The sequence below is a fragment of the Rhipicephalus sanguineus genome, chromosome 5, assembly GCF_013339695.2.
Source record: "Rhipicephalus sanguineus isolate Rsan-2018 chromosome 5, BIME_Rsan_1.4, whole genome shotgun sequence".
Lineage (NCBI taxonomy): Eukaryota > Metazoa > Arthropoda > Arachnida > Ixodida > Ixodidae > Rhipicephalus > Rhipicephalus sanguineus.
This window is the reverse complement of record NC_051180.1, coordinates 145300429-145327834: the sequence shown is the minus strand read 5'-3', so window position 1 is coordinate 145327834 and position 27406 is coordinate 145300429. Positions and strand designations below refer to the sequence as shown.

General features: G+C 47.7%; 1 protein-coding gene across 1 annotated transcript in view; it reads left to right on the top strand.

The window, feature by feature from the left end:
* The first annotated feature begins 5534 nt into the window (after positions 1-5534).
* LOC119392980 (neuroligin 4-like) overlaps positions 5535-27406 on the top strand; it is a 41155-nt gene continuing 19283 nt past the window's right edge. Inside the window, exons 1-3 of the mRNA XM_037659864.2 lie at positions 5535-5603; positions 18869-19244; positions 19962-20254. Coding sequence (XP_037515792.1) covers positions 5535-5603; positions 18869-19244; positions 19962-20254 — 738 coding nt within the window. The remainder of the gene's footprint in view (positions 5604-18868; positions 19245-19961; positions 20255-27406) is intronic.

The window sequence follows — 27406 nt, the reverse complement described above, 5'->3', positions numbered from 1 at the left end:
ATACCGATATATTCGACCGTGAGAACCCCTGAAAACGTGGGATAAGGAGAGAGAGAGAGATCCATGATGGGAAAGAGTGCCAAAACGCCTGTCTGCACCGTAAAAACACTGCTGTCGAGATTAGGGACAGCCCAGTAGGGAGTGGCTTAATCTGAGGATAAACGGATTGGATAAGGGAATGTCGAGGCGGACCACCAGTGGCCACCTCCCCTTTTCTTTGTTTACCGCAAGGTACTTAAGACTGGACGGAATTCGTTTCCCTTCAGTCTAGGCTGTAATCACTTAACTGATCGATCAGTAAGACTCCGTACGATGCAACTTCTGTCTGGGCCGTAACCACTTGGTGGTCGAACAGTGAGACTCGGTTCTTCGTATGTAGTAACAGTGTTCTAGGCTCTAACTTAAGAAAAGTTAAGTAGAAGAGTAAGACGCTGTTGATGTCTATGTTATCATCAGTGTGCTTCGGCAAGATGTACATATGACTGTAAATATTTCGCTGCAATATACCTTCAAGTTTTTATTACCTCCAACCTGCCTCCTGCTTCATCGACGTCGACCATCTCCTTGACGGGACTTCAATCCAAATCAAGGAGAAAACGAACAAAAGGAAAAAACATAACTCTGGGTATATAACCTGTATACATTTTCCATTCGTATGTGAATAAACTTAGTTGCGAGTCGAGCCAGTCCTGTTCTCTTTTCTACCGTCCCTTGTTCTTTGCGCTGTTTTGCATCATGAACCAGTACAAACTTGCCCAGCTTTCCATTTTAACGTTAAAGAGACAGGGCGTGCAGACACGCACACAAAAGAAAAGTCAAGTCGGCTTTCGTGGTGTCTTGACTTCTCCCCTGTTTCCATGTTTGCACGGCCTGTCTTTTCAACACAATTTCGCTGGTTGACTGGTCATGTCTGTAAGAGGTAATGGAGTCTGCAGACGGCTTTGTAGTCTGGGTTCCCACCGTATTGGACGTTGTTAATTCTGCGTTCTCTCGTTCAGGCATGCGGCCAGGCTTTGTAGCGTTAGAATATAGGTAAAAGAACGAATAGGGGAGAAAGAGAGAGTAAAAATGAATATCTCTCTTCGTGGGTTCTTGCGCTGCAAACTCGTGTCATATATCTCTGCCTAGAGAGAGTGGTTTCGCTTATACGGCTTCACTAAGGTAACAGTCTGGGCTTGTTGGTGTGACATGAAGAAGAAGAAGAACAACTTTATTAATGCGCACAGGTAGTCCTGGTGCAGATGGGTGGAGCCCCTATTCCAGGGCCCCACTGGCTTCTGCGGCTCGCCGGGCCTGGCCGAGGGTTGCCAGCTGGCTTCCCAAGTCCAGATCGGAGAGTCGCGCCTCCCACGACCAGTTTGCTAGTGAGTCTTTGACTAGCGGCGAGACGGCGCCTGCAGGGCGCATCTGGCATTCGTATGTGATGTGGCGGAGTGTTGGTGTGTCTTCACACCAAGGGCATTTATTTTCGTGTCTGTCGGGGTACATCTTGTGTAGTCTTTGCAAGTGAGGAAATGTGTTTGTCTGTAGTCGGGGCCAATCTCTCGCCTGGCCCCTTTTGAGCTTGGGATGGGGAGGAGCCTTGGATCTTCGTCCGAATCTTTGAAACTCCAGAATTTCTCGTGGCGTGCCGGGTGTGGGGGCGTTCGTTGGGGCGGAGTGCTCCGCGGCTCGGCCTGTCATACCTCGAGCCAGGCGGTCCACCCGTTCGTTGCCGTCCACTCCGGCATGTGCTGGGCACCAGGTTATTCCGTGGTCCTGTGTGAGGGTCGGTCCCAGGATGCGTAGGACACTGGCTGGCAAGACTCCCCGCAGGTATAGGCGGCATGCGTCCTGTGAGTCTATAAGTATATATGCCGATTGTTCCTTGGCTTCGGCGGCTCGTATGGCCAGGGCGACAGCCGCGGCTTCCGCCGTTGCAATGGATGAGGTGCGTACAGATGCAGCCGCGACCGTGCGCTCCCTATTTGTCGCGACCGCAGCGAAAGCGGGGCTCGGTGTTGCTCTGCGCGGGTACAGACTTGCGTCCGCAAAATACGTGTCTGGGTCGTCCTGCCTCCTCAGCAGAGCTGTCGCCCTAGCTCGTCTTCGTTTTGCGTGGTATGTAGGGTGCATGTTGCGCGGAATGGGGTCTACATGTAGCCGTGTTCGCAGTGCGTGTGGTAGCATCTCAGTCTCGTCCCCACAAAACTGCGGCGCCAGGGGGTAGTGTAGGCGTCTCAACACACAACGTCCCTGGGGCGTCGCGTTGAGTCGCTCTCGCTGAGCGATGATCGTGGCTGCGGCGAGTTCTTCGTAGGTGTTGTGCATTCCTAGCTCCAGTAGGCGCTCCGTGCTGGTGCTCTCTGGAAGGCCGAGCGCCGCCTTGCAGGCGATTCGGATCAGTTTGTCCACCTGGTCAGTTTCGGTGCGGCGCGTGGCTTGAAAGGGTAGCGCGTAAGTTATGCGACTAATGACGAAGGCTTGCACCAATCGCAAGGTGTCCGCCTCCGTCATTCCCTCTTTGCCACGCGCGATTCTGTTGACGAGTGCGGAGATGCTGCGTACCGTGCGCTTGAGTTAGGAGAGCGCGATGCAGACGCTGCGCGTTTCTTGTACGTGCATCCCGAGAACCCGAATATTTGGTGTCCTCTTGATGGGTTCGCCATCGAGAAATAGTAGGGCCGGTGCTCTATTCACCTGAGTGTGCTTGGGTCTGACGTGTAGGTAGGCCGACTTGGAAGGGGCGCATTTCATGCCTGCTTCTTTCGCAAAGGCCTGGACCATGTCAATGGCCCTTTGGAGGGTGTCCTGCCGGTCGCCGTACGAGCCTCGAGTTGCCCAGAGCGTGATGTCATCCGCGTATTTGGCACATCCTAGATCATGATGTTTCTCCAGTTGTAGTGCTAGTTTGCGTAGGCCGATATTAAATAGTAGCGGTGATAGTATCGAGCCTTGAGGGGTGCCTCGTCCCGGTAGGTCGTACGGGAGTGAGCGTGTCGTACCGATTCCAACGCAGGCGGTGCGGTTGCTCAGGAAGTCTTGCACGTAGCAATATATTCCGTCTCCACACCCGACGTCTTCGAGCCCCTCAAGAATGGTGGAGTGCGAGATAGTGTCAAATGCTTTTTGAACGTCGAGTGCGAGCAAGATTCTGTCCGGACTTCCCGGTGGTGGATTCAGGACTTCGTCTTTCAGCAGTAGGAAAACGTCTTGAGCCGATACTGCTCTCCTGAAGCCGAACATTGTGTACGGAAGCAGGTCTTTTTGCTCTATGTAGGTCTCTAATCTGTTGACGACTACTCGCTCGAAAAGTTTGCCCAGGCATGATGTGAGCGATATGGGCCGTAGTTGTTGTAGTTCACGCGGTTTACCCGGCTTCGGTATTAGAATTATGTTCGCCGCTTTCCAATCGAAGGGTAGTCTACCGTTGGGTTTCCATACCATGTCGTTAAAGAAGTCGGTTAGCTGTTGGATGGTCGCATCACTCAGGTTTCTCAGCATTGCGTTGGTAACCCGATCAGGGCCTGGTGCCGTGTTCTTCTTGAAGGTCTGAGTAGCGGCATAGAGTTCTGCGAAAGTGATGGGGGCATCAAGATCTCCGTTTCCTTGGCCGTGATAGTCTCTGGGGCAGGTTGAGGGTGTCTGTGCTTCTCCGGTGTAAGTGTCCTTAAGCAGTTGGATGAGCTCATCTTCCGTACCTGGGTATTCTCCGATGAGTTTCCTCATGACGTTATTTGTTTCCATGCGCGTGCTGGTTGGATCTAGCATGCAACGAAGAAGAATAGCCCAGGTCTTTTTGGTACTAAGGGCGCCTCGTAGGGAGTCGCAGAAATTTCGCCAGTTGTTGTTATTGAGCTCTCTGGCATAGGCGTTTGCTTCTTCTGCCAAATGGGCTATCCGGCGACGCAGTTTGTTGTTGTGTCTTTGGCGCTTCCAACGCTTTACTAGACTTCTGCGGGCCTCCCAGAGGTGTGCCAGGTGGTTGTCTACCGCCGGAGTATCCGGTGTGGTGTGATACTCCTTGGTAGTGGCGTTGTATGTGTCTTTAAGGAAAACGCTCCATTCTCCTGCCGAGGCTGGTGTTGAAAGTGCTGTCTCTTGTTTTTCTCTGTACTTTTTCCAGCCAGTGAGCTTGGCCGTCCCCAGGGATTGGCGTACTTTTGCCGTGTTGCAGGTTCCTCCACTCACGTCGTTGACAAAGGTGAGGTCAGGTGTGGTATCTCGAGCCACACTGTTGCCCACCCTGGTGGGGACGCCCGGCAGCGTGATCAGCAAGAGGTCGTGTTTCTGTGTTGTGCTCAGAAGATTGGAGTCCTTTGCTGTGTCTCTCTTGTATCCCCACTCTGAATGCCAAGCGTTGAAATCGCCGAGTAGAAGTAGTTTGTCTCGTCGCACGAGTAGGGTTGATACGTGGTGAAGTAGTGGCGAAAAGTCAGCTTTTTGGACTCTGGGCGGGCTGTAGACATTGACCAAGACGCACTTGGGTCGGCCCTTCTTCATCGGCCAGATGGTTAAAATTTGGTGGTTAATTTCTACTCCCGGTGCCCCGGCGCTCGTTATGGCAAGGTCTTTCCGAGCCAGAGTTGCCACCATTGGGTAGTCCGGGTCCGTGTATAGGTAGTAACCCTGAATGGGTCTTGGTTGCTTCCCCGCAAGCAGATAACGTCGGGGGGAACCAGTGCCGTCTTGATATATTGTGTTAGTGTCGCGTGTTTGTTGTGTTTGGTGTGACATGACACAGTGCAAATGCGCAGAAGACGAGGACAGAGAAGAGGCTTGACACACACGAGCGCTGAACACACGAGCGCTCGTGTGTGTCAAGACTCTTCTCTGTCCTCGTCTTCTGCGCATTTACCTTGTGTGTTATACAGGTGTTCCTGTGCTTGTTGTCTTGGGGGTCAGTTGCGCGGTAGCTTTCAAGTATGTAATGAGTTGATCGATGACTTCGTTGCATAGGCGTGTGCAGGGTTCTCCTTTTGGTGGCGCCTAGTTTGACCGCAGCCCTTCAACCCTCCCCCCCCCCAGCCCCCGCTGCCACCACCCTTTGGGCGTGTCCGAAAGAAAACGTTCGTAATGGAGTAAGATATAAACAATGGGGACATGACTTGCTTCTCACAAAGTCCTGCCTGTGGACCTCGGCTTTCCGGAAATAAATGCGGGTAGTATAAACAGTTCTTGTAAATCAACATCAGGGGTCCTCGGCCGCCATTATCACCAAAAGTTGCATATAGCCATAGCCCTGCACTTTAAACAATGAAGGGGAAGGTCCAAGTGAGCAAAAGTATGGCGCAGACTCTGCGTCTCCCGTAAATGATAATGAGTGGGTAGCCCCCCCCCCCCGCCCCATCTGTGCGCACGCCTATGCTTGATTGCTTTATTTTGAGTGATTGACTACCTAATTGTCTGCCAATTTAAACAAACACACCTGATCAACTAACCGACCAACTACTCCGCCCTCTTCACTGATGTGCAGCGTCTTCCTGGTGTCCGTGGTCGCCTGCGTCGTAATAATCGCGGGCCTCGCCCTTGCGGTGGTAGGCATTGTACTCGGAATGTCGCTGCCGCCCGCTGAACACAGTTGTCCACTGCCCGAGAAGCCGCTCGCAGAGGGCAACGTTATGGTGCGTCAAAAATCGGTTGAAGTGCAGCGCAGTTCAGCCTCTCACTATGCATGCTCTGTGAAACATGGAAGACAACAGGAGCGACACGTCCTTTACCGTGTGTGGCTTGCCTCGACAGTATTTTACCACGAAGTATAGGGCTTGTAGTACGAGTGGTGTCTGCAGGACAGCGACGGGAATCGCTGAATTAAATCACGTGGCTCCACGTGCAGAAACCTCCATAGGATTATGAGGCGCGCAGTAGCAGAGACTACAGATTAGTTTCGCACGCCTATATAAAAATACACAAGTGTTCTTGGATTTTGTCCCTATCGCAGTGTATAGTCACTATGGCCGGAAAGCGAAGCCTCATCAATTTAGCAGTGCGACGTATTATCAGTTACCATGGCAGGAGACGGGAAGAATTTCAAGATGTTGGTTGTGACAGAGTCTAGTACAACGTGGGCGTGCAACATCCACGATGCCCGAAAAAATTCGTAGCGGTATGGTTCATTCATCGCGATCGGTCAGCGGGCGATTCTGGCCCCTGCCGTTTGTTTACTGGTGCTTCGCAAACAAGTACGGTGTACTTGCTCTTTTGGGCCATAGGTGTACTGATGATGACACCCGCATAGGTGGCGAAACGTCTATACGTTTCTGTTGCGACCGACGTTGAGTAAAGCCAGCGAAAGGAAACCTTCCCTTGGATGATGTCTTGTAAATCCGAATGCTATCTGTTTGTCTGCCTCCCACCTGTCTTAAAGGGGTACTGACACAAAATTTCGCGGCCGAGATAGCCTGCTGGATCGATTTGCGGGTACGTGCGTATACCATCTGCAAAATATCGACAGCGAATAAAGCTTGGAAGGTATTTTATATGAATTTTGAAGTTCGCGTGCGCGATCCAGCATTATAGGCCGCACCTGTTGCATTGACACCCTCGGAGGTGACCCGAGGTGACCCCCCTACTTCCCCTACGTAACCGTTGTAGCCGGTACAACAAGTTATGATGACGTCGTAGCCGCCATTTCTGTTTTGACGCGCTCGCCGCTGCGCTATCGGTGCCTCAAGAAAATTGTCGCCAAGAGACGACGATGAGGAGGACGACGACAACGAGGACGATGATGGCGACGACATCGCGCAGCACGTGCAGCAAGCGTGCGAATGCGAGAAGACGACGCGAACAGCGCGGAAGTGCGTCACACTTCTGTGTGCTGACGTGTCGAGCGCTGCAGCCGCTAGGTGGTGATAGTTGCACCCGGAGGCTTGTCGTTTTTGAAACCGAAACTGACACTGGTCGGTAATGAGAAGCCTGTAATTAATTATCTGTCGCGCGCTGCAGCAAACGATGTGCCGTGTTACCACTAACAGGCCCCCAGCAACACATTGCAGCAAAAAAACGCGAGGCCAAAATTTTTGTGTCAGTACCCCTTTAATATTCAGGGGTGTACGCCTTGCTGAAAACATATCGCAGCAATGCTAACGAACACAGCCTAATAAAACAAATTTATTGAGTGCGAACCCGCGCCCACAACTCAGAGTGGCGGTGGTCGTGGGTACTACATTGAACGTTGTATAATTACCAAATATTCTTTTTGTTCCTTTTAGATGCGAAGTATCTCTTGCTAGGGGGTATGTCACGCGGCGTGGTAATCCGCGCGCGGCGTAGTAGTCCGCACTCATACTACGCATGCACGACTCTCCTATTTCCCTCTCTCCAACATCTGCGCGTTACTCTCTCCACTTCTCTACCAGCACCTGCTTGCGCTTCTCCTGCGTTCTCGCTTCTGCTCTCACGGCGCATACGCTATCTCCTCCTCTAGTCTCCTCTCCTTCAAGCTGTAGAGCGCTGCGTGCGCTCAGTCCAGCCAGGCCCGAGGCATGATGGCAGTTTGGCGTCCAAGCCATGGGGCGTCGCTACCGTCGAAACGATTGCAGCGAACCTGGTACGGGCGGGGATTGAAGGCCTCAGTAAGCCTAATTAAAATAAAATAACGCGGCCACGGTAGTACACAGTAGTAAATAAAAACGTGCTTCTGCATTAAACTATAACCAGCCACGAGTATTACAAGGCAAAGTTTTAAAGAAGTTTTGTAAACATGACTGTGCGTGGCTCCGCTAGGTACCGCCGCCATCACGCCTGCGCAGCGCACAAGCAGACGTCGCGCAAGCAAGCACGAGAGCGCATAGAAACGCAAACTTTACCACCGCAGCGAGGAGCAGCGATGTCGCACCTTTATTGCGGCGTGAAGTGGTGCGATTCCTCGGGGAATGAAGGCGAACACTTCTTCAGAATCCCTGCTGACCACAGGTATTTATACTTTCACTTTTATATATTTCCCAAGATGTTCGCAAAGTTTTGTTTTGACTGTCGTTGCTGAATGAACAGCGAGTTTTCTTGCTGCCATTCGTTGCTGCAGCTATCTGTTTGAGAAATGGTTACGATAATAAGTTAAAATTAGTGGGCGGGCTGCAGTTTGTGGCTCGACGCGCGTCACCTCTCAAAAGCGGAGCTGTTCGCTAGTTATGGTTGCTCACGTTAGTATATATGTGCGTGCCTCACTGCCTGACGTTACCTCTACTATCTCATGAAATCTAACCAATTCGGATTACCGTGTCATGCAACCGTGTCTTCAGGGTGTTTTGTTACGTGTTACTTTAACTTATGCGTGCTAGTAACATTAACGGAGTGGGATAGTTGTTGTGCTCGCTGCAGCTGTTTTTTTAAGCGCTTTAATGCGTGCGTATACATCATGTCCGTGTAGTTTATGGGTGGTGCTCGCAGCCGACGAAAGTATCGCTCGCAAAGTTATTGCGGAGGCCCCAGTAGCGAACTCGGGACACTGCCCTCAGATTCGAATGTGTGCTGCGGTGTTGCACAAGTGAAAACCACCGCGTTCCTCATCTGTGTGTCTGTTTACACACCGACCGCCTGCTCGGATTTTTGTCGCCGTAAATTGTCCGCATTCCTTCCCTTCGGCGTACCTTGCCGCGCTGCTCGACGGGGGACCTTGAACCAAGCGTGATACCCACCTGCCCCTTTTCGCTCTCGGGAAGCTTCCGGAAACAGTTTCGCTTATCTCTTCATTACTCCCTCGTGATGCTTCCAACGGGCGAAGGCATGGCCAAGCTCGGTTTTGGATGTTCATGAAACAGGCCGCGCTTATCGCGCGGGGCCACTTTTTTTTTTTCCTCTCTAATCTGGACCCATCCCCACCGCCACCCTTTCACTTTTCTATATATTTTTTTCAATGCGCTGTTTGCGCTTAGCGTTTACACACCATAATTCCTTATAAGCTTACAATATCGTTTCGACTCGCAAAAGCAGTGGAAAAACAAGAACTCGATCGAGTTGTGTTTCATATATCAAGTTTTAATTCAGAGAATATTGTCGGGATATATGTAATTATCTGTAATTATAATTTAGTGGAGATTAAAAGCAAGCACATTTATTAAGCTTAGTGCCATGCCTTTAAAAGCTTGCAAGTGTATTTACTCTACCAGCTGTTTTTTCACCGTAGCGTGACTAAGTTCGAGTACTTTAATTGCAGACAACCAGTTTACTGCAAGCGAGTTGCCGTCCCTGCTGCTGAGACTGCCCCCCTAGTGTGGAAGGTAGGTGTACCGAACAAGGATCTGTTTCACCTTTCTGCTTGGAATGAAAGGGTACAGAATATTTGGTTGGTGGTGCCACTGTAATACTGCACGAATAGCTTGCAAAAAATAAAAACAAAGAGCGGTACTATTTTGTATTCTACACCTGCACACTCGAGCAGATTGTTCTCTGAAATTAGAACAGTAGGTAGAAATGCCACAGCTGTTTTTCAATTACCAGTGCTATGAGAACAATTGCTGTACGTAAACCTTAAATGCAGGAAATGTACTCTAGGGGAAAAAAATGTTGTTTGCTTGCACTCATAGAGTATCATTTTGCATGCTTTCCAGTAAGAATGTCTGAGTGCACTGTTTGCATGGTATGGATGAACTGATAGCATGCTGCACAAACGCAAAATGAAGAAACAGGGAGATAGAGCAGCGAAAATGGCTTTTGGCATCTCACAGTATAAATAGTTTGTACTCTGTCCTGTTTCCGTCCTTACTCCTCTAGTGTTTGTGGAGCTCGGTATGAGTTCACAACAAACCAACCTCCCTGCAAGAAAACTTTGTTGCGTGGTATAGATATCTTTTCTTTTTCTACATCAGTGCATAGACTCAGTGCTTTCTTTGTTGAGCTCATTCCATAGAGATGAAAACACTGAGTAGTTTTCCTCAGGCACATGCGAAAATTGCTCCATAAGTCTGTTGCTCAGTATTCACATGTGCAATGCAAAGTGAGGGTATTAAAATACCTGCTTGCCAGCCTTTTATAGCATATTTATTTCTTTTTCAACAGCCGCTTCTCCAAGCACAACCACAAGAAGGCCCACACCACCGTCACAGGTTTCACCAAGTGATGGTAAGTGCAAAAAGTGAGAGAGAGAATTATTGCAAAGTACACATCCTGCATCTGCATAAGGAAGCATGGACCAGTAGTCTTGATGTTTTCCTAGTAGATATGGACACCTAAGCCTGTGTAATATTGTCACAACCTATAATGTTGACAAAACCATACATATAGTTCAGGGCCTGCAACCCGTGATTTAGTTCACGCAATTATTTATATTTCAAATATAAGGTGGGTGCAGTTGGACCTACATAGTTCACACTGAAAATTGTGCTGTCCGATTTGTTGTGATGAGCGTAGCTCTGCGAGATAGGCCAGCGGAATATGATGCACAATCAAGGTGTGCATTCATGTAAATGTGGCTTATGCAGCCCAGATAGCTATTTATGAGATGAATAATTCAAAATCCTCCACTTTGTAAATGTCATTGCCTCTGTTCAGCATTTCATGAAATGTTCATTTTTGCAATGCTTTGTGATATTTCCTTAATCATGGATGATTCTTTGAAGATAAAATGCTTGGAATGTATAAATCAATTATGATTCCTGTCTCAGTCGCAGAATACACATTGCTTCCAATGAAAAATGGCATGGCAGCACATAGTGGTCCGTATATTAGTAGCCCTGTGATTGCGCCCTGATAGCTTAATCGTGATTTTTTTTTCTCTACAAGACTGATGAAAGCCTATACCTTCGCATTCTTCCATGTCTTTTTTTTTCAGCTGAGCCTAGTCCGAGCGGCCTCCAATTTTCCAAGGAGGGCAGCAGCGCGGAGCAGATGCAAGAAACGCCAAGAAAGTGGGCGAAGAAAACGCAGCTCTGTGCACACCCTTCGCACCAAAAAGAAGCTGCTAACACTTCACTCACGAAGTGAAAGGTACCGCAAGGCAGTCGGTCAGATGAAAAAAAGGGACGAGGCGAGGCGAGTAACGCAGCAGGAGGTTTTAAACAAGCTTGAACCGGATTTGTCAAAGGACCTTTTTTGAACTGCTTAAAGCACGAATCAGGCTTGGTACATTCCCAAAAAAAAAAAAACATTGGTCCAAATGGATGAAACAATTCACTCTCAATTCACGCTTCCTCAGAGAAATGCTTCACTTGCCACATGTGCGGACACCCAGGTGCTGGCTGGCAGACATCCCAATGACACCTGGTATCATTCCAGGTGCCATGGATGCAATAGAATCAATCATTAAAGCTTGGCCTCTGCAAGACAAAGCATGCTGTCTTTTATTTGATTAAATAGCCTTGAAAAGACATTTGATGTACGATCAATCAAAAGATATAGTGATTGGCTACACATATGATGGAAACACAAGGACTTCTCGTGTGGCAAATGCAGCCATTCTAATGGCTGTGTCTGGCATATCGAGAATTTGGATGCAGCCAGTAGCCTTTGCAGTGTCCCGCAATGCAATGTCAGCTCTTGCAATGCACAAGCTGCTATTAGATGTAATTATGCAGCTTGAAAAAAAAAGGTCTTTTGGTAAAAGTGGTCATCTATGATCAAGGGTCAAACAATGTCAGCCTGTCAAGAATGCTGATCCATTCTCTTCATGAACCATGTTTTACTGTCAACAACTGCAAACTATACTTCATGTTTGACATCCCACACCTGATAAAATGCACGCGGAATAATTTGAGAAAACACAAGCTCACGATCGGCTCCGAGGTTGTTGACTGGGCGTACATTGAAACCTTTTACAAAAATACTCGCAAATCACGCCTCTAACACACCAACTGAACATCTAAAAAAGAAAGATTGCTAAGGAAGCTCAAAGAGCAACATATCTACAAGATGCCCTTTGCTGACACACGGCCGCTGGATAAAAAGTGCGCTTTTTCATCCAGCGGCCGTGGCGGACATAAGAGTGAAGTATGCCACACAAGTATTCAGTGAATCTGTCTCTGTGGCACTCCCCACTCTCATTGCCATTCAAGAGCTTCCTCTTGATGCTAAATTTACAGCTCTGTTCACAGAAAGAATGGATAAGATTTTTGACAGCCAGAACAGTTCGACCCCAAAAAATCAGGATGATAAGTTGCGGTATGCAATGATTGATGGGTCGGAACACCGTGCTTCCCTTGAGTCATGCATCAGTTGGATTGCCCAATGGCACTTTGGTAGTCCTCGGGACAAGCAGCCGCGCACTGTTAAAGGTTGGCAGATTAGAATCAAAACCTTGTTGTTGCTGTGGACTGGTTTAAAAGAGGACTTTGATTTCACTCATCGTTTCACACGTTGATTGCAGCAAGATCCCCTAGAAAACTTTTTTGGAATCATTTGTCAAAAACATGGCTGCAATGAGACACCAAATGTGTACCAATTCGTGGCGGCTCTAAAACATATTTGGATTGGCAAGCTCTTCAAGCTTTCTCAAGGAAACTGTGAGGTGACAACAATTGCTTTCCTCAACAACTTGGAGAGTGCATCTGCGTTGTTGTCAACTATAGCAGCACACCAACCACAAGCCACAGCACGCAGCAGGCCTCTGATTCATCTGATGTGCAGGCATCTTCACAAGATGCGACCGACATGGTGTATGAAAATGTTGTGTACCATGTCGCTGGTACTCTTGTGAACAGCTTTCTTGAACTGAGGACTAGTGAGTGCATATGTGAGAGAACACTCCTTGAAGTGGATGGAGGCTCTCTCCATGGACGACACCAATTCTTTGCACTACTCAAGGAAAGTGGTGTACCCGAGAAACTCCTCGGTTCCATTGCAGTAACCTCTGAATCATGTCTGAATTACATAAAGGAATTAGATTCGGCCTTCAGACATGAAATCAATTATTGTGCACATTTTTCCAATGTGTGCAAAAATCTGGTGGAAAGGATGCCAATCCGGCAAGCTATTTTCTGTTCAGTTGGCTGCACTGAGAAATTTCTTAATATTCTGCCGCACAAGGCTACATTGGCACATTACATTTGTAAACAAAAACACACGAGAAACAAAGTCAAGGCACAGTGCTTCTGCCAGCAATAACGTAAAGTAGCAGGCTAAATTTATCCTGTGCCTTTCTAGAACATGATTATGTAAATTGGATTTCCAGTGCAGCCTTCTGCACCCATTTCCTATCCATTTTTTAGATGTGTTGCACTATTTCTTTTTTTATGTGTATATGTACGTATTTTTATGTATATATGTATATTTTATGTAGGTATATATTTATATATGTGTATTTATAATTCTGCTGTGGTTGTATGTAATGCATTGACTACTTTTGCTCCTGCTGCATTACTTTTGTATTATACAAGTTTAACCGACTAACTTTTTTTTTTGAAGCCTTGTGTGCCCCTATCAGCATGAGTATTACAACCAGAGGTTCTGGATTGCTTTAGTATTGGGAAATGCCAACACTTCCCAAAATGCACTGGAAAACCCTGCTCGTTCTGCTTTCTTTCTGTTTGCTTGACATGGTTTGGAAGGCAATCAAACATCCAGCCTCCCAAAAAAATGCCAAAATTTTTTTATAATACTGACGACTCGTTTTACACTGAAGCAGTCTTTACAAACAGTAACAGTGTGATTAATTCACAATGAACGTTGCAAAAATAGGTTGATTAATAAAAAATGTGGAGGTCTTATGTCCAAAAACCATGATACGAATATGAGGCATGCAGTAGTGGAGCACTTCAGATATTTTGAGCACCTGGCGTTTTTTTAACGTGCACCTAAATCTAGGCAGATGGGCCTCAAGCGTATTGCATCCATTGATATGCAGCCGGGATTCAATCCCACTACGTTCGGGCCAGCAGTTGAGCACCGTAACCACTAGACCACTGTGACGGGCCACGAAGGTTGAAGCATGCATGAATTCAGGTGCTCGCCAAGTCCAAAAGATTTTCAGCACCCAGGGGCTCTATCACTTTTCAATTACAAACCTCTGGTCATGACTGTTGTGCCACTGCAAAGAACTGATGGTGTCAGCTATTCACAGGCATAAAAGATACATTGATGAAGTGCTCAGCTCTGTGAGGATTCCAGAGGGGTTTGTGCAGAAGCTGCGACTCGGTTGACATGCATGTTAGTTTGAAATAGAAGCATGCATCCATACTCACTGAAACTATTCACAACGTACTGTTTGTGTAGAGCAACTGTGTTTCTTGTTTAACTAAACTCTGCAAACTCCGACATTCCACTTCCTGAACCAACGAATGACAAGCGATGCAGTTCTAGTTAATGACACATTATGATGAAACTGTGAAGCGTTCCCCATCTGCAATTTAAGTACTGCTCAGAAAATCTTCTGACATTGTGATGGATCCAACATGATACCTGGTAGAAAAATAATAGGGAAGCTGCGTTCAACTTTGCACTTTACTCTACCTATTTCTTTGATAAGATGCTTATCTTCGTGTATATTTCATGTTACCTTGAGTATTTCGCACCACTTCCAACTTGACTAATGACCTGTGATCATTCCTGTTGTTCACCAGTCACAACCACAATGTTTCCACAAATTTCAAAGGTCACCTCTGCAACTGAGTCTAGACCATTCTTCGTTGCGTTTTTCTGCCTTTATTACTTGAAAATTAAAGCATCGCGTGTCTTGTTCACATCACGTGAGCTTGCCTGCAACACATTTACCTGGAGGAAAACATGATCAGGGATAGCTGAGCCAAACGGTAGATTTGTCTCACTGCTTTTACAAAATAATATGCTGTAGCACTGCAGCATATTATGACATTGATCTACTTATGCTCCATGGGTTCGTCTACATGAGCCAAAGGCTATGACTGTTAGGTGCACTTTCTGTGTACATATATGCAAAAGTATGTGTGTGTGTGTATGTGCAAAAGGGAGTGACACAACGCAGGGCAATAAAAAAAAAGTACAGGAAAGGGTGTTTTTCCTATACCCCTTGTTTTCTTCGGCTTGCGTTGCGTCATTATCTTTTGCACAGTATGCACCAACCATTCGAACAACTTGTTTTGTTATGATATATTTCAATGCGCGGGATTGTTTCGCTTCATGCTGCTAGTCATAATCTGTACAACTCGTATGTGTACTCTTATTTACGCTGATGTAGCACTTTATATGCTTACCCTGCTTATGTGATTGTATTATGCTGTATTATGCGTTTTCGTATCCTATTTATATTGTACGCGTGCTCGATGTACGCATTCCTGTATTCAGGTTTTACCACAGCAGTATTTCGAATCTTTTTTCGTTTTCTTTTGTTATTGTTACCGATATTATGGCCCAAATATTGCCTAAACGTGCAGCAATTTACGTTTCCTTCAATAAAATGTCATGTGAAGAAAGTTATATGCGCTTTTTGCTTCTCGAGCGAGCGCCGAAAGCGGCTGCTATGCAGCTGCGACGGCGCCGCTCGCCACCATTCGCCATGCTACCACAGAGGCTACAACGAAGCAGAAAAACAACTACACACATTACGTACGTACATCGGCAATAAAGAGAGAAGACAGTGCAGTAGCAATTAGTGCGCAAACGCTCGAACCGACGTCGCGGCCGCGGGGCCGGCGGCACCACGAGCGAGGAAGCGACCGCGAACGGGCGCGGCCATATTGGATTTTTTCCTTTCGGATTGGCTCGCCTCCAGCAGAAATCCAAAATCCAGTCAATCCCCGCCGCTCCCAGGAACCGCCACCGTCGCCGGAAGCGGAAAAACGTCCCCATTGGCCTTATGGGTATGTCACTCCACTGGTCCAGCGCTTGCCTCGGTTGGCTCCTCTGAAATGCGAGCTCGACATGCCGAAATTCTCTCCTGCGCAGCGCCGCGATGAGGGCCAGCGCATGCGCGTCCCCCCCCCCCTCTCTCTCCTCTCCTACGCTGCCTCTCTCTCTCGCGCCTGTCGACCGCGTTCCCCGCACGCCCTGTGAGAATTAATGGCCACGCTAGAGGGAAGACACGACGCGCGTAGTGTTCCTCTTCGCGTTCCACGGCGCGAGGTCGGTAGCATGCCCAGCGTACGCCAACGGAACGCGATCGTGCAAGTGCTCCGGCTTCGCATCGCCTCATGGTCTTAGCGGGAGATAGTGTAATTTTTTTTAAATGCGAAGCATTTCTTAGCGAACTTCTGCGACTTTGAGCGTATCTATCTATCTATCTATCTATCTATCTATCTATCTATCTATCTATCTATCTATCTATCTATCTATCTATCTATCTATCTATCTATCTAGCCGCCCACGACTTTGTGCTCTCCTGGCCGTTTCGTTAATCGGATGTATACCAAAATTGGTGTGTCATAACATGGCCTTATTACGAACATAAATGACAGGTCATATCATGAAAATCATGACACGCATGTCATGAACAGCATGATTTACATTCCACGGCCTTTGGGCTCCCTGGCCGTTCCGTTAATCGGATGTATACCAAAATTGGTGTGTCATAACATGGCCTTATCACGAACATAAATGACAGGTCATATCATGAAAATCATGACACGCATGTCATCAACAGCATGATTTACATTCCACGGCCTTTGGGCTCCCTGGCCGTTCCGTTAATCGGATGTATACCAAAACTGGTGTGTCATAACATGGCCTTATCACGAACATAAATGACAGGTCATATCATGAAAATCTTGACACGCATGTCATGAACAGCATGATTTACATTCCACGGCCTTTGGGCTCTTGCGGCCGTTCCGTTAATTTCATATATACCAAAATTGGCCCGGCGTGGCAAGAGTTCATGACGAACATAATGACAGGTCCTAACATGCAAATCATGACGCGCATGTCATGTGCAGCATGATTTACATGACATGGTCTCGGGGCGCTCGCGGCCGTTTAAATGAAGGGATGCGTACGAAAACTGGTATGACGAGACATTTCTGTATGACGAACATAACTGACACGTGGTAACATGAAAATCATGATATGCATGTCATGTATGACATGATTTACATGCCACGCTCATGGCGCACTCGCGGCCGTTTCGCTAGATTGATATACATCAAAATTGGTACTGTGCGATGTGACTTTATGAAGAACATGAATAACAGATGGTAGCATGAAAACCATGACATCCATGACATGTATGTCATGATTTACATGCCATGCTTATGGTGCATTCGTGTCCGTTTCACTTGCGTGATATACACCAAAATTGGTGTTACGCGGCACGACCGTATGACGAACGTAAGTGAGACGTGGCAGCATGAAAATCATGACATGCAAGTCATGTACGACCTGATTTACATGCCACGCTCATGATGCGCTAGCGGCAGTTTCAGTAGATTGATATACACCAGAATTGGTATTGCGCGATGTGACTGTATGAAGAACATGAATGACAGTTGGTAAGATGAAAACCATGACATGCATGTCATGTATGTCATGATTTAATTGCCACGCTCATGATGCATTCGCGGCCGCTTCGCTAGCTCGATGTACACAAAAAATGGTATTGCGTAAAGCGACTGTATGACGAAGGTAAATGAGACGTGGTAACATGAAAATCATGACATGCACGACATGATTTACATGTCATGCTCATGACGCACTCGTGCCGTTTCGCTTGCTTGACATACACCAAAATTGGTATTGCGCGACGCGACTGCATGACGAACGTAAATGAGAGTTCGTAACATGGAAATCATGACACGCAGGTTATGTGTCATGATTTACATGCTGCGCTCATTGTGCATTCCCGGCCGTTTCGCTTGCTTGACATACACCAAAATTGGTATTGCGCGACGCGACTGCATGACGAACGTAAATGAGAGTTCGTAACATGGAAATCATGACATGCAGGTTATGTGTCATGATTTACATGCTGCGCTCATTGTGCATTCCCGGCCGTTTCGCTAGCTTGGTATACACCAAAATAGGTATTGCGCGACGCCACTGTATGACGAACGTAAATGAAAGGTGGTACCATGATAATCATGACATGCATGAAATGTACGACATGATTTACATGCCATGCTCATGGCGCACTCGTGGCCGTTTCGCTAGATTGATATGCACCAAAATTGGTATTGCGCGATGTGACTGTATGAAGAACATGAATAACAGGTGGTAACATGAAAACTATGACATGCATGCCATGTATGTCATGACTTACATGCCACTCTCATGGTGCATTCCGGCCGTTTCGGTAGCTTAATATACACCAAAACTGGTATTGCGCGATGTGAGTGTATGATGAACATTAGTGACAGGTGGTAACATGAAAAACCATAATATTCATGTCATGTATGGCATGATGTACATGCTCTACTCATGGTGCACTCGCGGCCATTTCGCTCCTTTGATATACACCAAAATTGGTATTGCGCGATGTGACTGTATGACGAACATAAATGAGAGGTCTTAACATGCGAATCATGTTATGCATGTCATGTACGGTATGATTTACATGCCACTGTCATGGTGTGCTTCCGGCCGTTTTGTTAACGTGATATATACCAAAATTGGTATGGCATGACACGAGTGCGTGATGAACATAAACGGCAGGTCATGCATTTATATATCAGAATATGCGTTTCATTGGCATGGTGTACACTAGATTGTGCATGCATGCGTGCATGGCATGGCGATATATGGTGGACTAGATGCCATGGCATGAATGATTTCATTTGGCTCAAAGACAAACAAGGCGATGTATGCAGCTCTTTGCTGGCTGCTTCGCATTACATCGATTCCCACAGTGCGTGGGATCTGCCGATTTTTTTTCTGTTCTCACTAAAATATGCTTGGTAGAAGAACCGTCCACTAAATTTAAGCGCCGCATCGAAGTGTTCTAGCAGCTCTGGTCGGAGTCTATACATAGCTATGAGCGTCACATTAATATATAAATGTGGCAGCCGGTTCACTGTGGTTGCACTTGTAACGACTCCGCGCACTGCGTGGCTCGCAGGTAGAGACCAAGGGAGGCCGGCTGGTCGGCAGCACGGTTGTTGTGGAGGGCGTCACCCTGGCGCGCTTCCTCGGAATCCCGTTCGCCCAAAGTACGGCGGGTGACCGCCGTTTCGCGGCGCCGTTGCCCCTTCCCGTTCCCGAAGACAAATGCGCGGTGATAGAGTACCTCGAGCCGGGGCCACTGTGCGCCCAATGGTACAACAGCAGCGTGCTCGGCTCCGAGGACTGTCTGCACGTGAACGTGTGGACACCGGCGACCGCTCTCGGAGACAATGACCACGGCGGAGGCCGGGCTCTGGTCGTGGCCGTCTCCGGAAAGTGGTTCGAGTCGGGTTCCAACAACGACCCGGACTGGCCAATGCTGGCCGCGAAGGGTGGGTGTTCTGCAGTCGTATTGTCGAAGAAAAAGTTACACCAGAAGACATGTACCAAAGATTGTCATGGTCAGTACGCACAGTATTGTCGCTATCCTGGAGGCGCTTGACTGCAAGATTTAGCTGAGCTGTTCATAGCAACGTCTGCTTACGTCTGCTTTCCACAAGGTGTGTTTTTTCACCGAGCCCGCATGGGGGTTCATGTCTCTTTTTAACTGAATGCTCTTTCTGTCAAGTGCTTGTTTTTGTTTCTGCAAGCGTGTCCTGCTGCTTTTGTCAGGTGGTGAAGACGTTCGCCTGTAGCTGCCTTTGTGTAAAATTTCATCTGTACCGGCGTCGTGCAGCATGTAATGCAAACAAAAAGCATAGACTAAAGAAAGCGTCATGGACTTGCCAACATTGCGCTTTTCTGATATCTTGATTGCCGAAATTTTACTGCAGGCAACTTATCTTGTGCCCTTAGTTTTTTTTTAGGAAGAGTTCATGCCTGACTCCGCGCTATTACGCAGTAAACTTGCTTAAAATGTACTGGTGATCATTATAGCATATGGCTGCGCGCACCGGGTGAAAGGATGACACAAAACTAGAGGCATGTATACAAACACTGAATGTTTGCGTCTTGTCTTTTCGCCCGGGGAGTGCTGTCATACGCTAAAATATTGCGAAGTGTTCACAAGTCGTGCTGTTACAAACACGACGAGTCCGCGCTGCGTCCAGGAGACGTGGTCGTAGTGGCGCCCAACCACCGACAGGGCGTGCTGGGTTTCCTGCACCCGTCATCCGTGGTCGGCGTAGACAAGGATGTGGGCGTCAACGACGTTGTGAGCGCGGTGCATTGGGCGCGCGACAACGCGAAGGCTTTCGGTGCCGACCCGAAGCAACTGGTGGTCGTCGGTCGCGGATCGGGCGCCTACCTGCTCTCCGCAGCCGTGCGCAACATGAGCAGCAACTCGGTGCAACGAGCGTTTTACCACGGCATCGTCTACGGATCGCTTCTACCATTCGATCCGGTGGGCTGGGCCGTGTGGCTTTGCGTATAGACCGTCTTGCTGAGGGTGCTGCTGTATTTAGAGTGCCTCGATGTCCTTCTCGCCCGGCACTAGCGGTGGGTGAGGAAGAAATCGAGGCACCTAGTCATATTGCGATCGCTACGCCATGCATCGTACGGCACATTTTGCTAGTACGTGCAACTATGCATGACGATGCATGTTGTCTTTTTTTCCCACAACAATAATTGGGTTTGCTTACGTTTCCTTTCTTGAAAACTCAACACTCGTCACTTAAATGTCGTATCAAGACTGCTAGAGCACGCTGATAACCCGCATGGCGTTCGTTACCTGTAGGTGTCGGGCGCGCTGCGATAGTGCAAGAAAAGGCACACGAGATAGATTACGATTATTTTTGTGGGACAAAAAGACACCTTTCTCACTAGCTCTTTTCTAAGAGTGTAGGCAAAAACGGGATTGCCAAGTCAGCGCACGCTTGCAGCGCAGGCAATGCTACGCCCTGTACGCCTCAACAAACATTTTTCGCTAATACACTGCCAGTTAGACGTCGCTTGGTGGGCAAAAGGAGAGCGAAGTTCACGGAGAGTGAAGTTCGGAGAGCGAAGTTCACTTGGCAAGGCTTGATGCATGATGCGATTCTGTATTTCAGTATATTTCTTCCTCCATGTGTACATAACGATGATGACGGTTATGACGACGCCGACGTACTGCCATTGAACACTGGAGCGAAGTGCACGCGCTTGATGGACGTGGTGTCGCAAGCTGAGATTATAGTGGGTATCATATGAAAGATGGTCTACAGTGTGACAGCCGTACTGCTATTGGGCTTTCGTGTTCTACTTGAAGCCCATTCCGACAAACGGAACTTATCAATAAACTGGAGATAGTCTGACCGACCTCACCGTCGCCAAATCGAAAGTGATTCCACTACCGCTAGGTCTGACTGACCTCGCTGTCGTCAAATCGAAAGCGATTACATGGACGCTGGGTGCGACCAATCTCGCTGTCGTCGAATCGAAAGGGGTTCCAGTGCCGCTAGGTCTGACCGACCTCGCTGTCGTCAAATAGAAAGTAATTCCACTGTCGCTAGGTCTAGTGCCGTATTCTCAAACGATCTCAAAAGGCGACAATCGCAAAAGCATCGCCTTTGGTGCGCGCTGATTGGCTATTGAGCAAAACCGGAAACGTGAGGGCGCCATATAGTATATCCGTCGACGTGACGGTGCTCTACGGTGCTCCTGACAAGCCTGGAATAAACGAACTTACCTTATCACCGTCTGTTGGTGGTGAAGTCTAGCATTTCGGTCATTTCGGTCATTTCGGTGACATAGAGGGTAGCTTCTAGCACTCAATCCTCGGTGGATGTGCGCAGCATTTTTTACGCTGAAGCTTTCAGCGAGCATTACCTTGGGGTGTTTTCAGTGCTCGTTCTTTGCCATCACGTTTTTTCGTGGTTTGAACGCTCCAGGAACATGAACCGTGTGTTGCTCGCGTGGTTTATTGCGCGCCGGCAACATGTTGAGGTGTTGAGACGATGTCGCTACGGCGGCACACTATACAGCTGAACTCTCTGAGTACGCCGTGTTAAACTGTCAACGAAAATACATTTCACACAAAGTTGCATTCTTTAAATATTGTACTGTGCATTAAACAATTGCACGAAAAAAAAAACGTTGAAAGCACTTTCAACGCGTCTTATATTTCAAGTAGCCAAAGCCAAGTCTGGTCACTGTGTAGAAGCCATGGCATACGCTCGAAAACGCCACACTCGGGTCGCTCTGCGCTAGTACGGTACACTCACTACTGTGCTGTGAGACGTGATACCAACGGCCAGTGCAACAATGACGTCACAGGCAAGTGTTTCTTCAGTTATTGAACGCATCAGATTCTACGTCACCAAACGCGATACTATAGCATTTCGCGATCGTTTGAGAATACGGGTCCTGGGCCGGTATTCTCAACCCTTTCCTCGAGACAAGTGTGGCACATACCCGTTTACCCCAGGCCGCGGTATACGGGTATGCGCCACAGGTGGTTTACTGTTTATATCTACCCAGGAAAGGAGAGAACAAACATTGGTGATTTAAACGCGAGAGCGTTAATAAAAACCGGCATCGGCAGCGTTGACCCGACGAATGCAAAGAATAAAAATCAGGATCCCAACAGGAATCCAACCCTGCAGCGTTCTGCGTGGCAGTCAGGTATTCTACCAAAGGGCCACACCAGGTCTTAAAACTGCTTTGGAAAAAGACCCTATGCCGGAGCAATGTCGGCGCAACGTCAATCGTGGCTGCAGTGCTGGCTACCTAATTTTATAACGAAACAATAAACATTGCATATGTACCCCTATGATACAGGCTTCATGTCGGGTTCATGTCAGTTGTGGTTCCAGTGTTGGCTCCGCTTTGATAGCAGTCTAATAAACATTACATTTGTATTCCATAATTCGGCAGGCTATATTCAAGTGATGCTCGACGCCGGAGGAATACGAGCTACGTATGATATTCACATCATCGCACCGTAAAGTGCACTTCGTTTCGATGATACTGATGTCTGTGCTCTAACATGAGTGCTGACGTTACGTCAAAGCATAAGTTACCCTTTGAACGTCAGTGTAGGGTCGACATTCCTGTTAAGCCCACGATGTGCACACTACTGCACTTATAAAAAACATGGCTGATCCCTCTGTCATAGGAATCGGTATAACACGAAAGTGAAACGTGTCTTCACAGACGTAGTTGAGTGTTTGTTGTGTATTCTTTCGCCCCAAGGGCCAATGAATGCTACAGCAACAAATTGTAATGTCACGCGAAGAACGGCAAGCAGCTCGGAACTTGCAACGCGCTGTTCAAGGAGGAAGGACGCACGGAACGAACATACACGGGATAAGCGCGAACTAACTGTCACATTTGTAACTTATTTCTGCGTGAGCACAGTGCTCCTTTCGCAAAAGCGGTCGCTATAGTGTGCAAGTGACCTTCGTGCTCTCAACGCAAGACGTACAAACCACAGCGATCACGAGATAAGCGCGCACTAGCGACCACGCCCTGTAGAGGCGGGCGCTGGTCGCAGCGGCGACGACCTTTAAAGCATGCTCTTCGGGCCCTTCGCGCCATCTCTCTTGTGATAACGAAAAGACGCGATGGAACACAGATCTCCGAGTACCGCCACCGGCAAATGGTGTATATAAATAGCTCGCCGTTAGCATGACAAAGAATGTGCCGTCCGTGGCGGAATCGCTTCGAGCTGTGCGCTGCGGAGCGAGGGGTCGTAAGTTCGATTCCCGGTGGCGGAACTTTTTCTTCTGGTTTTTCTTTGCCCACTGTTAGGCTTTATATTTTACAACGTCATATCCGTGACGGAAATACGTCAGTGGAGCCGTGGTGGACCCCGGTATAAAACACTTTCGTGTTAAAAAGGTCGGTCCGCCTTGTAACGCTTGGCTCAAAGCCAAAAAATGCAGCATAGGAAATTACTCTCTGGCTGCTTCGCATGAAACCAACTGCCACAAGGCGAGGGATCTGATTAATTTTTTTTCTATCAGGTTCGGAGCTGCACCATATAGACGATTTTACGTAAGACGCATGAGCGTCGTCCCCTTGGGCTGTAAAAAGAACGAATGTTTTTAAAGACGATAGTCTTTCTTGGGATACTTGAACGCAGAAATTTTGGTCTGTCTGTCTGTCTGTCTGTCTGTCTGTCTGTCTGTCTGTCTGTCTGTCTGTCTGTCTGTCTGTCTGTCTGTCTGTCTGTCTTTCACACGATTCAGCCATCCGTCCAAAGTTTAAGCACTTGCTGAACGCTCAGCCTTCTTTAACTGGTAGCTGCGTTCATACTTTTGACCATTTTCGATCAAAAAGCAAATATTACGCTTATCTGAGGCGCAATATCAATACGCAAGTATTAGGTGGTGTGTTCCTTTGCTAGAAAAGATATGTAATTCTAAAGACCCTATTGTTTGTAAATGCGACGCTATGCACGAAAAAGCCCTCTGCCGACGATATGATGCTGCCACCTGGCAGTGGCCCTGGGAACAGCATCACGGGTGGCCGCGGATGGAACCAGGACGCATGTAGTATGACCGGCAGAAGACCATCGTCTTTCGACGACACTTGCACCGAAGGACACAGATACGCGGCCAATTTTTTTTCGTTTATTACTTTTGTGTATCGCGACGTGAATTGTTGTCATGAAACGTCGAATGCACTAACCCAACCGTTTTCATGCGTATGCGCCTGCCGTAGCTCTGTTCCTTTATTTGTTAAAGAAACAAAATGGCAAGGCTACAGCCCAATATGGCGGCACCAAAACCCATCTGTAATATATTCTATAAGCATCATTCAAGTGTGCGGTGCAGATACGCACAATATCGCATCGATACTTTTAACAGCGGGGAAGCTTAACCCATTTAGCGCCAATGTTCCCAAATGGGAACGCCACACGTGGTTATTTTCTGAACCCATAATTGCTGAATTTGGCAAGAAAAGTGCTAATATTTGGTAACAACACCTTTAAAAATGCCCAAAGTTTTATTTGGGCGCAAGGAAGCTTCCTTTTTAGTTTCGTATTTCATGTTATGCGGTGACAACTTCAACAAACTTTTGGCGCGAACACGGCGGTGCGTCGCACGAAGCGTCTCTGCTTAAAGATGTGAGTTTTTGAACTGCATGGTCAGATTTGTATACTCTAGCATCTTTTTGAATGTCTTTAGTATTAGGACACACTAAATAGAGTAGCTGCTTGCATCCATAATGCAAATATGGCGACAAATGTGTGCATGTTCCCATTTGGGAACGTTGGCGTAAAGCGAAGACGTAGAAGCGGCCGCTCTGCAGTTACGTTTATCTTAGTTTCAACGCGTCTTTCTTTATCCAGATGCCTCGAGAAAGGTTCCTTACGCTGGAGGAAGCGGTGGAAATGGTTCTCGCCAACGATTCTGCAGAAGTAACAGATGTTGTGCTTCTGCCCCCACCGAGTGCGGACGACATCCTTACGGATAAAGAGGAGGGCGACAGTGATATCGCCATTGTCAACACTCTGCCGAATGATGTTGCCGGTGAAGTTGAAGTCCACACGGCTGATGCCGACGAATGTGTAAAGATCCTCGTGCCTGGAAGCGTACTACACAGTATTCGGGTGCAATAGTAGAGACTGAGTTTCAGCCACTTCAAGTGACCCATTCCGAGCTTGTCGATGAGGAGCCGTTTGATATATTTGCCCGCCTACTAAACAAGGAAATCATAGGTCTTATAACCGAAGAATCTAATCGTTATGCCCAGCAACAGAACGATCACAACGTGAGCATAACCGAACATGACATACTTCAATTTGTCGGCATTCTATTCTTGAGTGGTTACCACAAGCTTCCACGCTCTGACCTCTATTGGTCGAAAGCTGAGGACCTCAGTTTTCCTTTGGTGGCAAATACAATGAGTCGCGCAAAGTTCCGGTTGATAAAAAGATACATCGATCATGCGTGTGACAGTCAAAACCTTGAGAAGGGTGACAAAATGGTGAAGATTAGGCCTCTGCTTAGGCTTGTCAATAGCTCCCTTCAGCAGTTCAGAATTTTTTCGAAGAATCTGAGCGTGGACGAGCAAATGGTGCCGTACTTTGGCAGGCACAGCTGCAAGATGTTTATAAGAGGAAAACCAATACGCTTTGGTTACAAGGAATGGGTGCTTTGCTCTTCATCAGGGTACCCTTTCAACATTGATATCTACTGCGGCAAAAACGACGGCGAAAGCACAAATGTACCGCTTGGAACACGCGTTGTTTTGAACGCTCTCAAGTGTGTTGATGTGCCAACAGACCATGTAATTTTCATGGACAATTTCTTCACATCACATGCTTTACTGCAAGAGCTGAAAGAACGCGGATTCAGAGCCACTGGAACCGTAAGGGAGGTCAGGCTGAAGAAATGCCCACTTCCGGATTCGAAGGAACTAGCCAGTCAAAGGAGGGGATCTTTTGATTTTATGTGCGATGGCGACGTGCTTGCTGTCAAATGGAATGACAATAAGTGTGTGTGCGTTGCCACAAATTATGATGACATTCACCCGACCACCACAGTCACTCGCTACAGCAAAAAAGAGAGAAAGCGAGTTCCAGTGCCCCAGCCGAGACTAATACAAGAATACAACAAGCACATGGGCGGTGTCGACCTACTTGATAGGTTCATCAGCGACTATCGTCCTTGTCTACATGGAAAAAAGTGGTATTGGCCATTGCTGAGCAACCTGCTTGTAACACTGCGTGTTGCAGCCTGGAGGTTGTTACACAGAAGTAGGAAGTGAACCACCACTTGACCAGCTGCAGTTCACAAGGCTCATCGTCCAAGGTCTGCTGACAAAGAGGCTGGACACGCGAGAACGACCTGGTCCTTCAGGTGCTCTTGTTTTCCACAGCAAGGAAGGCCACGGTCACCATTTGGTGCCCTTGGGAAAGCAAAGCAGGTGCCGCCAGTGCACCAAAAAACACAAGAATGAAGTGCCAGACGTGTGCCGTCCCACTCCACATCCATTGTTCGCCTTTCTACCACACGAAAAAATAACGCACGCGCGGAGAAACACGCGTTGTTTGCAACCCGCGAGGAGAGAGTAAGCTATTCCAGCGTACATACGCTTAGAGCCATTGTTCCCATTTGGGAACGATCTGTATATCATAAAACCAATGATACCAGTGAAATAAAATTTATTTTTCATGTATATTTCCACCCTCTAGCCAAGCTAAAATAGTTTGTTTTATTGTTGCTACAACACATCTAGTAGCGGCGTTTAATGGGTTAAGCTTGGAGACGGAAAACTCGGCGTGTAGGCGCCGCAGAAAGCGGATATGTGCCAAAGCTCCTAGCATAGCATAGCCATGAGTAGTATAGTATATAGCAAGGGGTGAAAAAGAAAGTGAGGGTGAGGAGGAGTGAGGTAAAATTTAGGAGGAAGGAAAGGATGCGGCAAGAGTGTAAAGCACGGCATAGCCTTGTCTAGTATAGTTTAGCAAGGGGATGGGAAAGAAGTGATGGTGAGAAGGACTGATGTTAGGGTAAGGAGGAGGGACATGAGGAGGTGAGAGGGTAAAGCATGGCATAACTATGTACCGTATAGCATAGCAAGGGGTCGGAAAGAAAGGGTGAGGAGGAGTGATGTGAGGTTTAGG